This window comes from Colias philodice, chromosome 13, assembly GCF_061535455.1.
Source record: "Colias philodice isolate Cphi_HAF_F1 chromosome 13, ilColPhil1 Martin Lab GWU primary, whole genome shotgun sequence".
NCBI classification, from domain to species: Eukaryota; Metazoa; Arthropoda; class Insecta; order Lepidoptera; family Pieridae; genus Colias; species Colias philodice.
In genome coordinates this window covers 8,042,589-8,057,587 of record NC_143098.1, presented here as the reverse complement: position 1 = coordinate 8,057,587, position 14,999 = coordinate 8,042,589, and the positions used below count along the sequence as shown (strand labels likewise).

Genomic DNA, 14,999 nt, shown 5'->3' with positions numbered 1-14,999 from the left:
GTACGTCGACTGATCGTTGTTTCGTCTCATTGGCGACACGGGCCGGCGCGCGCGCACCAACGTATTCGTATTCTAAAATATAAACAAATAAATATCCAGTTAACTATACAGCGCGAATAGTGCAGTGTAAAATGCAAATAATATAGTGAAAGTGGTTAGTGTTTGTGATACAACACCTGGTGATAACAGTAAGTACTCATTGTTCGATGTGTCCTTGATTCCATCAGACGGCTTTAATAGTGTGAGCACGATCGATGAATGTTGCTTAATTTTATTTATTTCTAAAGTTAAATTATGTTTTGATTTGAACATTTCACAATAATGGTTAAAATAAAAAGGAAGATTTTTGAGAAAATGTGAATGAGAGAGATTTTTAACATGTTCATAATCTGTTAGATAAGAACATTTCATTTTTTAATTTCATATTGGGAGATTTTAAAATACAATTATATATTAACTCAAATGGACCAAATTTTATGAATTTTGTATTATTACTCTAAACTTATTAACTCTCAACTTATCAATAATGCAGCTTCTAATAAATTAGAAATTCAAATAAATTTTGTATAGTTAATTACACTTCATACACTCGACTACGAAAAAGAACTTACATAGGCAGGAATATTCCTCGAAAACCTGGAAACTCAAAGTTGGAAATTTTCTGGGTAAAATTTAACAAGAATTTTATATCGATTATCGATGCAAAATAAACACCTACATAAGAATATTATGATGACTTTATGTCATCATTTACCAAAGGTAAAAAACCCCAGCTATTCAAGCAACCAGACACGGTTTAGCAAATGCTCATCGACTTTGAAGTTTTTTATAAAAGTATTGTCATCAATAATTAATACACTTCGTTATCTCGTGACGAATCTGCCAATTATATCTAATATTTTATGTACTGTGACTGCTAGTTTTAAATAATCTAATTTTTATCCGTTTCAAATCCTCTGAAATCATTAGTATGAGCGTAATCTTAAGCGTAATGAAGAAAATAATCTCTAATTACTATTTATATAACCACACACAAATTTTAACATTAAATATAAATAATGACTTGATATATGCGTGTTCATACATTTTGTATTAAAATACCTATGCTTTTATACTAATTTCCGAAATTTGAAACTGAATTAGTATATGACTTAATACTTGGATGAGGTTTTTTTTTATTTTAAATACCTTTTAACAGCATTTTATACTTACACATATGTATCGAGGTTTATTAAACATTATAGATAGGATCGATACAGCAATATTAAGGAGAAAAGTTAAGACTACACAATTTCTAGGCAAATAATGGAATGACGTTAGCCAGGCCATTACGACAAATGGAGAAAGCACTCGACGAATGAATTGTGATGAATTGACTGTTTCCTGCTAACTGCTAAGAACTCATCGAGCTATTGCTATAAATCTTTCAAACCTTATAACTATGGCTACGTCCTCGCTAATGGTAATAGAAAATGCAACTGAAACATATCTAATTTGTGAGTTTTAAGAGGTCATGAAATGTATAAGTGTGTAAGGAGATTTTGTATTCAGTTTCTGAAACTCGTGAACATAACGTATTTAGGTATGCTCTGATAAGGATTTTCAAATTCTACGGTTTGCCGTTTGAGTCATGAGTGATAAATGTTAAATCGCGCTACATGCATAACACACTTAAATATTTCTAGAACTCAAATAATAAACATATTTAGTTGATCCTTTAGAGTATATATTATTTTTTCAATTATTTACTAAAAATCACCGAATTTGAGAATATTTTTAAATTTAACTAGTTAGTACTGGTGAACCTGATCGAAAACATTAAAAAAAAATAAGAAAAAAATGTATACTTTTTTATGATTTCTGTAAAATATGTTATATGCTTGTGATCAGTAATACCATGTAGTAAGTTTCCATAGAAAATCAATTAAAATTATTATAATTTTGCTTAGTTCCTAAAGCACCTAGGTACCTACCTACTATTAAGTCTAATTTACTTCTCATAGACGAGCTAATTATTCCAAATGCCCGATATTCGATTCTAGTGAGAATGATGAATGGCCGACTGAAACCCCGTTTAAAGAATGACTCATTCGTTTCATGGTAACAACATTAACAAGAAATACAAATCAAATAATGGGAAATACTAGTCATATATCTCATGTTATCTGAATTATACTATGAATAGATCGTCCATATATAGCCAAATTCTTTGGGTATTGGTTTTTGATGCGGAAACTACGTAGCCTGTATATTCTAAATTTATTAAATCTTAAAACATAAAGGATGTTTATGCACCTATTTCCCTAGAGGGATTTTAATTTTATCTAAGGTTGTTTCTAAGGTTCAATTAATTTTTAAAGGAAACTATAAGTAGTAGTTTTAAGGTTGGTTTAAAGAATAAAAGACATTAATTTCAAGAGAAATGAATTATAATATGAAGAATGTTTTCGATTAAAAAAAAAACAAAATTAAATAATAAATTTTCAGGAAAGTAGTTAAAATTTATAAATGACTAACGTCTACTAAAAAAATAAAAATTAGTCCTTATTTTATTTTTTACATGAAGGTGAATTTGTTGAGGAAAATGAGACTCAAGATGACGTTCTGTTCTAGGTTACAAATGAATTATATCCTTGTTTTTTTATATCTCTACTAGCGACCCGCCCCGGCTTCGCACGGGTGCAATGCTGATACTAAATTATACACTACAGAAAAACTGTGAACGTTGTACATAAAAACATAGCGGCCCGGCCGGCCGGTACCGCCGCAAACGCTACGTCCCGCAATTTTTAAATCTGTAATAACTTCGAAAATAATCACTTAAATCATACGGTGTAAAGGGCCATATAGATCTATATTAAATGAACAATGTATTCAAGGTATTTAATTGGTTAAGGATTAATGCTGTATTGGTGAAAATCGCTTCGAAAATTAGCTATTATTTGTCGTAAAAAGTAAATGACAAAAAATGTTATTGTGGGTTATCCATAAGAGATAGACATATAGACTTTTCTGTAGACCTTTTCAATGTGTATAATACTTAGTACATTATTTTGATAAAACTCGTAGGGTTCAGCCTGCGTTTGCAATATAAGCGGAAACAATGTAATTTTTTACGACATCACATTAGAAACCTCAAAAATAACAGTACTTCTCCACTATTTAATGGATGTTATTATACATATAAACCTTCCTCTTGAATCACTCTATCTATTAAAAAAAACCGCATCAAAATCCGTTGCGTAGTTTCAAAGATTTAAGCGTACAAAGGGACATAGGGACATAGGGACAGGGAAAGCGACTTTGTTTTATACTACCTCTATGTAGTGATAGTGATTTTATTACTGTCCTTGTTATATACTGGCATTGAAAACAGTCGTATAGATTTCTGAATAAAAACTATTTTTATTTAATTCCAGATTGTTTACACACAAGATGACAATCCAAAGCATGACTGTCACAGAAGCAGGAAACACCACAGCAAAGAGTTGTTGTAAAGGGTGAGGGACTTTTAGTAAAACAAACGGGAAAAATACCTACTTGAAAATTAAAGTAGTATCTATGAGGAAATAAAACAGAAACTTATACAATGAATGATAATATTCAATATACCTTAGTCTAACTGTTAATTTAAATTTGATTTATAAATGATTCGCAATTCCTCAATTAGGCTATTCTTATTACTTAGTTATTATTTTTAATGTGAATTTTTTCAAGGCTACGAAGGGCTGTGTGGTTATGGTTAAACTATTACTGACTAGGTAATTGAAACAATATTATATTGTTTGTAAAATTTAAGTTATAACTTTATATTTTTCAAGTACAAAAGTCATAACTATAGGTAGCTTGGTATTTTTACAACTATAATAATTCTAAAATGTTCATACTTTATTCATATCTGGATGTAAACATTGTATCAACGTTAGCTACACGGTACATATATGTATATCTATAAAAATTAAAAATAAAGATTAGTCTAAGAAAAAAACAGCATCAGTGAGTGTATTTAATCTCTACTTTAAAATTAAATAAAATTTTAAATAGGTACTGATATTAAAAAGAGATATTTACTAGGGATGTAACGATACATGATTTTGCCGATACGATACCGATACCGATATTTGTAGTAATGTATCGGCGATACCGATACCGATACCGATATCGATGGCTTGGTAGAAAAATAAATAGTGAATTATGCATAAAAAGTTACCAACATTTAACAGAGACAACTGTTAATCGTATTCTTTTAAATAAAAATGCCAAATCAAAAAACAACAAAACCATTTATTTTAGTATTATTATTTTACGAAGTCAGTTAAACTTTAAGTAATACACATACAATCAGTACCTAATAAAAGTTTACTATTCTGCCGTCCTTTAACTAGAAAGCCGTTAAGCCCACGAAGTGAGTTTCGAGTAAATGGCAAAAAACACGGAAATCGTTATTTCTTAAAAATTATGACACTTACAATAATTATTGTGAGATACATCGATCGACATTTAATTATATATAAATATTAGTTTTTACCCAGAAACTGTTATAATTTATTTTTAAATTCACTTTTTCTCGTTTAGTTCAGCATAATAATCTGAAAATTTTAACTATTTACTGGACAAGACGGCCGTTTACATACCATAGCGACTTTTTAGCTAAGTAATTTAGTATTTTTATTTTCATTTTGTGATTTTTTTTTATTTAGTAATAAAATGCTTACCTAAAACGTCGTTAAGCTACTATAACTACTTTTAAGCTATGACTTTCGTTTTAATTTAAATTTCAAAAACTTTATAATCAGCGTTTAAGGGTTTTTGGATGCTTTTGTACTATGATTCTATATAGTTGTACTAAATTTTAATCTTACTAATGTTAAAAATTTGCTGCTGTCTGAGGCTTTGCTCTCGGGAATTACATCCTCTAGGTCAACCATCAACTAATGGAAAGGAAAAGGATCAAAAGCTTTTAGGTTTAAGTATTAAGGATTTAAACACTATCTAAATTAATGGTTTTAGCGTCTTATTGTGAGTAACAAGTATTTTACTCTTTTACTAAATGACTCTTTTAAGTTTTCGATAAAATTAACCTTTATTTCTCGTCATGTTCACGTTTATTTCATTACAGTGGCTCATTAAGGGGTTAAGATTGAGATAAATCTTCTCGCTTTTCTTTTTTGGAACCGTATATTCATTTAGAATTGCAATTTTAACGTTATTTTATAAATATTCTTCTGCGAGTCACGGATATGTGAGTACATATAGAACCACAAACATATAAACATAAATCGTTTCCTGAAAAAAAAATTAAGACTTGTGCACAAGGTTTTTGAAAAACTAAAACCCTGGTTTCAATAGGGCTTCAAGCTCTTACATGTGGGATGCTCTTAATAAATAATGTAGAACCGCTTATCAAATGATTAGAAGACTCTTTCATCCACATTCAGAAAATATAATATACCAGAATATGTGGAAAATAGCAGGAGGTAGAAAACTTTTTATTTGCTACTATGTAAAAAATACAAATCTTAATAATCTAATACATATAAAGATAAGAAAAAATAGCAATAGTTGCAAAATGGACTCCCCGTCAGCGGGTCAAAGGTAGTGTACTCCTAACAATTTTTGTATCACCATCTCTAGTACATTGCTTGACAGTCGATTACTAATTCCACCCAAGGGGTAAATTACATAATAATTAATAAATAGTTTTAAAAATTAAATAGTACAGACTGTCTTTCTTCTCTTTCTCAGTTACAGAGACAAATCAGAGTCTAAACAGAGAAGTACGATTGAAAGTTCGCACTGTCGTAACCATTACCTACCAAATTTTCGTAACTTTGACTTGTTATATTTTCCGTAATTTAGCTGCTAGATTGTTTAAAACTTAGTAAACCTGATCAGAAACAATACGTCTTGTAAAAGAAAATCAAAAACAATCGGTACTCTGCTTGGGAGCGACATTATTTCATCATCACTCTCATCCCCAAAACTGATGCATCACCAGAATCGGATAACTGCCTTTTAGCTTAAAAATGAGGGTTAGCTGCTTTGTAGCTAAGCAAAAAAGTGTTATTAGAATTTTTCCTAAATAAAATTACTTAACTAAAAAAGCGTTAAGGGCGAGTAACTGCAAATAAGGTAAGGATTTCCATTGGAATCGTTATATGAAAGCATATCATAAAGCAGTTATAGTCCTTTTGCGTCCCTATAGTCAAGTATAATCTGATAACGTACTTTTAGTCAAGTAAAAAGCTAAAAAATAATTATTAAATCTGGCGGTTAAGGTACTTTTAAGGAAATTTAGCGAAGTAGTGTTGGTTAGACGCTTTCAAGTTATGGAATCGCTGAAAATTGTGTTACTTAACGGCTTACAATATTTTCATATATTTATAACTATTAATGCTAGAGAAATGATTCTTAGACAGAAAGATAGAGAATTCTGAACTCTATCACCCTACATTTAAAACTGAAAATTGACCATTTGAGGGTTAACGGCTTTTAGTTAAAGGACGGCAGTATTGGTAGAGTTTTTTCAGAAAACAAAGTGCGCACGCGCGGGCGGCCTCCCTCATCGTTCATTGGGCGCGGATTTTTGAATTATTTGATATCAAAAAAATTGGATGTTTGTAAAGTAGGTTTACGATCGAGATGTTTACGTGATAACATAATGCAGTGGCAGCGCTCGAGATGAAACGGGAGATCGGTCCGTCTCTCTCTCGTTATACCTGCGATCGCGCTCGTGAGGTTTTGGTGTGACACAAGTTTATGAACATGTCACCCGACTAAAACGATTTTAAAAACGTTATCACGTTAAAAATTAAAAAAAATCAAAATTATTTATTTCTTTCCTTTACATAAACAAAGTTGTGATTGGAACACTCCTAGTAAGCAAATAAAATGCTTGTGTCAGGAGGTTCCGCTCTTCCTTAACACTATTACAGAAACAGAAATAAAACAATATGAATAAATACAATGCAAAAACATAAAAGAAAAGAAATAATTTAATAAAAAAATATCGGTATCGGTTGATTTATTATCGGCGATACCGATATATCGGCTTGCCGATATATCGGCCGATATATCGGTATCTGTATCGGTATCGTTACATCCCTAATATTTACTATTATTTAAATGCTAACTTAAATTTAAATTTATCTAGGCTAAAAAAATAGATAAGAAATAAGATTGAACGCTAGCGGCCAATAAAAAATAAAAGGCACCGCAAAATTTAACTTCATACAATATACAATAAATAATATGAAACATAAAATATTACTTTTCAATCACAATAACAATACAAAATATAATATAATAGATTATACAGAGTTGTTAGGTATAAACAAAAGACATTTATTTTGAATTTATATTTTACTCTTTATTGTCTTCTATGTAACTATATTTTATTAGTATGTAAAAGAACCTATGAACTTTATGATATGTGTACTGTTTTAGGTACTACGGCCTATAATGGTGCATTTCCACCAATAATATGCGAGAATGTGTATGTGTATGTGTTTGTAAATAACCAATAGTCTCGCTTCAATCTTCAAACTAAATGAAATTCATACATACGCATATCTTTACATACGCATTCTTCGCTACACACCCTCGCACATTAATGGTGGAAAGGCACCCTAAGTGACTGAAAATAATAAAAATCCATAATTTTTAAATGTTGATTTAAACGCAACGTCATCCAAAAACCAGCTAATAACATTAGTTATTAATTATAATAGCTGTAAGTTAAGTGGAACAAGAGCTGATAATGATGCCGAAATGATTGTTCACTCCCAATCAAGTAAATAGAAGAAGGGAAGAACCCTTTAATACAACTCTCAACTCTAAATAGGGATTATCAGATAAGAAACTCAATCGAATGATACTTGATATTCTAAGGAAAATGCTTGTGGCTGGTACCTTAGCTTCTTATTTGAAAATGAAATAAAAAAAAAACAAAAAAGAATAAAGATATCAGTTTTGAATCTTGGTTATGAAATGAAATATTTTGATTCATTTGTATGAATGAATCAAAATAATATAATAGAATAATTCTTGATTATACAAATGTTAAGACAACGAGCTGCTAAATAAGAAAATAAAATACAACAGTGTGAAAGATTTTGCAGGAATCTGGCATCTTTTCACATGAAAATAATGTGTCAGTCAAGCAATAGTTCCAAAAAAATATGAATCCCCTCTTTATAAATGAGACGCTAACCGCTAACTAGCATATCTACATTGTTATTATAAGTATTATCACAAAGCTAATTACTAGATAGATAAGCTGAAGTAATTATGCAAGGTAACTAAACAATTTGTTTTCTTGAATAATCTATGAATTATTGAATATTGCTAGTACTTAGGTACACAGTTTATGTATTGTTATATTTTATTTTTATTAAATACTACTGTGGGTGAGATGTGATTCTCTTAGAAAATTGTCGGAACATCGCGGTCTCGACGATGACGATACGTTTAGGTAGCAGTCAAACCACAGAAAATAGGTCTATAAAAATATTCAAATCTTAAATAATTATAGGTAACAGCTAGTTTAAAGTACTAAAATATACTTGAAAAGGTATAAAATCACAATAAAAAATAAAGAAAAAACCAATTCGTTTGAAAAATATAATATCAACCTTTTAACCTGCAACTTTATTTACCTACCTTACACGTTTAATTTAATCTGCCTGCTAAGAAGTTCAATCATGTTACATATTATATTTCTGCAATAAGAAAAAAGCTTAATCATATACCTACCTACTATTGTTATTTAAATAGCGATCTAAATAGGTAAACACGTTGAAACCTTGCGCAACAAGCAATCAGTTTACGTAATCGAGAACAAGAGAATTTGCCATATTAGCAATTCTAGTGTAAAATAAATAAACTAGACTTCCCGAGCTCTATTTCCGTTTCTCAGAAGAAAAATAACGAATCTGATTACCTTATAAAGACCTTTCTGGTTGTTTGTATGATTAGAATAAACTGTGATTTTGAATTATCACAATTTTATGAATATACAACATTTTCAATTTAAACAAACTGTGATGATATTTTTATTTAACTACTTACTAATCTTCATAAATTTTATCTCACTTTTTATTATTAACTCTATTAATAGAAACTACTCAAATAAACATCACAGATTCAGATAATATTATGTGTATTTTTAACACGTTTTTTCAATGTTAATTATTCACTCCTATTATTATTTTTTAGCAAATATGTATATCTTGACTCTTATAAACTAATCCTATCTCCTTGTAAAATCACACGTGAATTTTTGTCAATTACCTACCGGTACCAAGACCGGTACGGATGAAATAAATGGCTATTCGTGTATGGCTATTACTGTATGAAATATTGACAGATTATATTTATAATCTGTCAATATTTCATACAGTTTCGATATCACATTTTACTTTTAGGTATTTACCTAAAAGTAAAATGTGATAAGTGGTAGGTATTAAAATTAAAATTTATATTTACATTAAGGACGCCGACATTAATTAATTTTTATTGATTGATGTACCTAGTCTAGAAACGATCTGTAAAGTAAATAAATCTGTAAGCGATTTCTGCCTGACAATCGAAAATAGTAATTGTACCTAATATAAATAAAAAAGTTAAACTTGATCTATGCATACAACCACTGGATTAAATGAGTTTATACATAGAGAAAATAGACCGTAACCAAAGTATTTATAAATATTTAATACATGAAACCACATGAAACAGTTTATTTTTGTATTTCAAATTTAATTTATGGAATATTTAATTAATGGAATTATGCAGTCTCAACCATAAAGAAATAGAATTTAATATTATATTGAATATATGAATGTCTCACAAAAAATAATTGGATACAAACGTCACATCAAAAAACACTTTAACACGTTAACTGCGAAACAGGGCTTGAAACACCCTGTCCGTGTCTCGTCGTTATAGCGGTAGGAAAAAACTTAAACTTCTCTGTCGTGCGGGAGGCATAACTGCCATCTGGTTCAGTGTAGGAAAGTGATATCTATATATCTGAGATGTGCTATTGATTCCTAGTTCAATGGTATACCAACCTTAATACCGGGTTTCTTAGACCTCGTGCCGCACTGAACTAATGAAAATTCTAACACAGTGCGGAACGAGGTTGCGAACACCTCGTACCCCGCGAACCTCGTACCGCACCCTAAGCTAGCTTCACGCGGTTAGTGTTGTGCAACACATTCGAGACTGAGCACGCGACGAATTACGACTGCTGCCGATTATGTCGAAACGTTGCCGAAAAAAGTTAATCAAGGAGGAAGATGAAGAAAAACCGGGTGGTGAAACTCTAAAATCTGAAATCTGAAAACATATTATTGCTTGGCCTGTTTTAATGAAAAACATCCATAAGTTTGATAAATAAATACAATTAAATAAAGTCGATATTTCTTTTCCCATCACTAAATTATATGAAAAACTGCTATCGTTCAGTGCGGTATGGGGTACATCAGACCCCACATTTTATTTTACCCATAGAATCTAAACTAACTAATCTAACCACGGGCGGCGGTAGATTTAGGTTAATGAACTCATTGTTAATAATAATCACGACAAAAGCCGCACACTTTGTCTTATTTGGCGCCAAAAAAAGGATTTTGATCTCCTACGGGCGGTGGGGTTTAATATGCCTCGTGCCGCCACAATGTCTGGTATAGGACAAGGTTTAAAACGACCCGTAACGCAGTAATGGAAAGTACAAATATATCTGTGCCGCAGTCAACGTGTTAATCATTGTTGATCATAGAGTTAATTACCTATTACCTATTCATACAGTATTATTATCACAACTTCTTAGAAATAACTACTTTTTATGTTATCAAGGAGTAGATATAAAATAATATATATTATTTCGCCATAATTATATTCCACAATCTAAGAATTGTTAGGATTTTATGCAAGTTTTGCAATTCCATGCATGACTATGGATATAATATTAAATATTTTCAAATAAAATCTATTAAAATAAATATCTATCGAATCAATGTTAAAAATAAAATATAAAACAGTAAGTCTTACAATACTTTTCACATAGGAAAGTGTTGATCCAATTTAAAAACTTTCTGTGACCGAAGTTTTAGCAAATCCAATTGTTTTTCGTGATCCTGTAATCCTTATTACAAACATCAACTTTCAAAGTTTTAATCCAAGATGTTATAGTAATTTTATGAGACCAGTAGCTACAGTATGCAGGAAATTATTTATTTTTGATAGTTTTTGACTTTTTGTAGAATGAAAGACGATGAAATTTTGTTCTATACCCCTACTTATATGCCTTCTCACTTAAATGCTGTAAATTGAAATATTTTTGAGTACTTTAACGGTTCAATTTAAACTAGTTTTACGGTTGTATTATTTTCCCCCATTAAACCGAGTTCCAAAAAGTAGGAGGTTTTCAAATTGACTGTTATTATCTAAATATCATTATGTTGGTTAACCCCTTCAAAGTTTCTTTTCAGCATTCCGGCTGGTACCATTTAAATTTTGTCATGTTCTGACAATTCGAAAGCGATTTTGTTAAAAAATTATTATCATTTTGATGAAGGAAAGTAATTTAATTTAATTTAATTTAATGGAAAGTCTCTGGTAGAAAAATTTAAGTTGAGAAAAAATATATCCCTTTTTAAAGCAGTTTTTACTCAAATTGTTGGACAATGATTTTCACTTGTATACGTAGTATATTATTATTAGTCTGTGATTTTCACATTTGTTAGTGATTACCCTTAATAATATTTAAACAATCATGACAAAGCATATTGAGATTAATCTGTATACATAGGGATTAGTCAGAATTCTGCGTTAGATAATCCGAAAGCATAGACTGGTTTGCACAAGATTTCACAAATAAAAACAGCATTTGCATGAAAGACATAAAGTAAAAAATTGCACGGATATGTCCCTCAATTTTATATCTCATTATAAGATACTATATTCGCGAGCATCGTCTGGAACCGCCGTAAGTGTGGTCAAGTCAAAAGGCTTTAAACAATTTCTAGTGGGCAAATAAATCAGTTACGATTTATATTTCAATCTGATGTGTCGTATCAAAGTGATAACACTAGGTTCCGAATAGTGAAATGCAAGTGTGCTAAAGCCTAAAGCTGATATTATTCCCATAAATCATCAAAAATAGGTGATAACATAATAATAGTTTACATAAATTTTATGAAATCAATAAAACAAATGTTAGAAAATATTTCAAAAGATATTTACGATATTCGTTAGCGTGGAAGCATTTGTCGTTATAGGTAGGTAGTTACGTTTTTATTTTACACCATTAACATATTTGTGCTAACGTTGGAATATCAAGGTTAGATACACACAAAATTTTGGTTAACATGACCTTATGAATCAATAACATACATTGTTTTTAATTTTTTAGGTGTTCTTACAATAAAAAGAAAAAAAATATTAAGTAGGTACATAGTTACAGGTACGAAAATTTAATTTCTCTATTATATTACACGATCGGTACCAGGACTACATAAGTCAAATAAAAGTGATCACATACCTAAGATCATATTTTGAAGATTTAGCTTGCTCCCATGAACAGCGCGTGCAGTCGATCAGATTGCTTCAGTGTCATAATCCTTTGGGAAATCAGGAGCCGTGATCTCCTGGTACCGTATTACATATCCGATATTTACAATTTACCAATCTACGACATAATCACAATATTACGTATACATAATCACAATATTTATTAAAGACGGTAAATGAAAATAATTTTTAGAACCTACCTTCAATAATTAATCAATCTTTGAAATAAGGTTTCAGTCTCAGGTTTCAGTAGTTGCTTATGGTAGCTGTCACAGATTATAACAATTTGTACAATATAATAATTCAGTAGAATATTTTACGTACTTATTTTAAAGATATAAAAATATTTAAGTTATTTCTAATCTAAATACTTAATACTACCACAGTATTATAATATAGGAAAATAATATTGTAATACTGTGATACTACCATAACATTGACGAAATAAACAAATATTTAATAATATTATAATCATTATAACTGGTGAATAAATTAACAAGCATGTACCTATAGAGTTAACCGTTAACGCATTCACAGAATATTAGAGGATAGCATAACAAATGCCCTTTGTATTCACAAATAATGGATGTGCTTCATAATAACATATAAATTAAATTGATATGAATATTATCGTTTTATCTCGATAATTATGTATCCATATCTTATATCTTTTTTATTTATGGTAATAATATTATTTCTGGAAACATTCGCTTGATAAACATGGATGCTATAAGGAATTTTGTAAACGTAAAGGAATAATTTGAAGCCCTTTACATATTTGTTTTCTTAATATTAATACAAAAAATAAAAATGTAGCTTTTAGTAGAGTAAGAAATATAATACTTACACAACCAACGTGGAACTGTATCCATCTATAAGTACCTACATCTAAAAGGAAGTGTATATTTTATAGTACCTATCCACTTAGGTACATTATAATAATTAATTTTGAAAATTACTTCTGTAAAGTGTAAACAACAAATGAGTGTCCTTTTAGATTAGACTCACACGCATGACGCAAAGTGCATTGATTATCTATAAAAAGTTAATCAAAGCAAGCTGATAATAATTATAAACATCTATAACATTTTAAGGCCTTGAAATATCACAAAATCTTTTACAAAATATAACACGACACTTAGTAACTCTGACGCAAACTAATCAATTCGCTCCATTATTACTTGCGCCAAAACGGCGATAACAAATCGCGATTTACTTCCCCAACCTGTTTGCTATATTATATACGTATTATATCATCCAAGGAGCCTTAGTGACGTTTGCTGAGGTCGAATAGTAATATTATATGCGTTAACAGTTTTCACGCACGCTGTATCACTGCCGCGCTAACTTCCCATTGCGAAGGTTCGACTAATTAATACGGACGTGAATTAAATAGTGCAGAATGTGCGACAGACAGTTGTTGAGGCAAAGTTCGTTAAAAAACGCTAATGGTGCTAGAAGAAAGAGCCGGCATGTTCTAATTAGGGTACCCGAATCGGACAGAGAAAGGTTGGTGCGCTTTTTATTTATGTTTGCAATTTTATATCTAAAAATTATGTTTTAGTTATATGTTTATTTATTAATTACAAATTGTTTTAATACCCCATATCAAGTAGGCATCAAGTAGGATATCAATTTCACGAAAATTAGCTACGTAGTCTTTGCCTGATAGAGAAATATTATTTTACGTAAATGTGAAAAGTATGAAAACGTTTATTTTTATGTAAACATTATATTTTAGAAAATGTAAACGATAGAACAAAACTGCTGTATATACATATACTTTTAAATAAATTAAAATTATAATCATTGACCATTCATCTGGAATTATGTATATTATTATGTGATAACGTGAATTTAATTATGCTTTGACAAATATTTTTGGATAGACGCATACAAGACGCATAGTATAAATATAAATAACTAGCGGTTCGCTCCGGCTTCGCCCGTGGTACATATTTCGCAATAAAAAGTAGCCTATGTCCTTTCTCGGGTATCAAAATATCTCCATACCAAATTTCATGCAAATTGGTTCAGTAGTTTAGGCGTGATTGAGTAACAGACAGACAGACAGAGTTACTTTCGCATTTATAATATTAGTATGGATTATACCTACTATGGTCTGTGGCGAGCACATTGGCGAGTTATTTAAAAAAAAGGTAAAGTTTTGAGTAGCTTCCAATGTCTGTTGTTATAAATTTAAGATATAAATACAAAAGTCACATTTATCGCATCCAAATAACATGGTAGGTTGTAAAAACTTCACTTAAAACATTTACAAATATTATTATATAATAAATATTCTAATCTCAGTGAAATTACCTATCGCGATGAGGGAAAAGTATTCTATCCATGTGTTTCCAGAATACTATAATATACTAACTGTAATCGATCATGTCAATCATATTGAAATCACACACAAGCAT

The 14,999-nt window shown here is 30.1% G+C and overlaps 1 protein-coding gene across 2 annotated transcripts in view; it reads left to right on the top strand.

The window, feature by feature from the left end:
- The first annotated feature begins 46 nt into the window (after positions 1-46).
- The window catches only part of LOC149483523 (glutathione hydrolase 1 proenzyme-like), a 35,162-nt gene continuing 20,209 nt past the window's right edge, over positions 47-14,999 (top strand). The window contains exons 1-2 of one of the 2 annotated variants that reach the window (XM_089702615.1): positions 47-188; positions 3,420-3,500. In XM_089702615.1, the coding sequence (XP_089558741.1) occupies positions 3,436-3,500 (65 nt within the window). In that variant the 5' untranslated portion in view covers positions 47-188; positions 3,420-3,435. Of the gene's footprint in view, positions 189-3,419; positions 3,501-12,046; positions 12,167-13,888; positions 14,083-14,999 lie in introns of those variants that run through there. The other variant, XM_089702614.1, reaches the window with a different exon arrangement.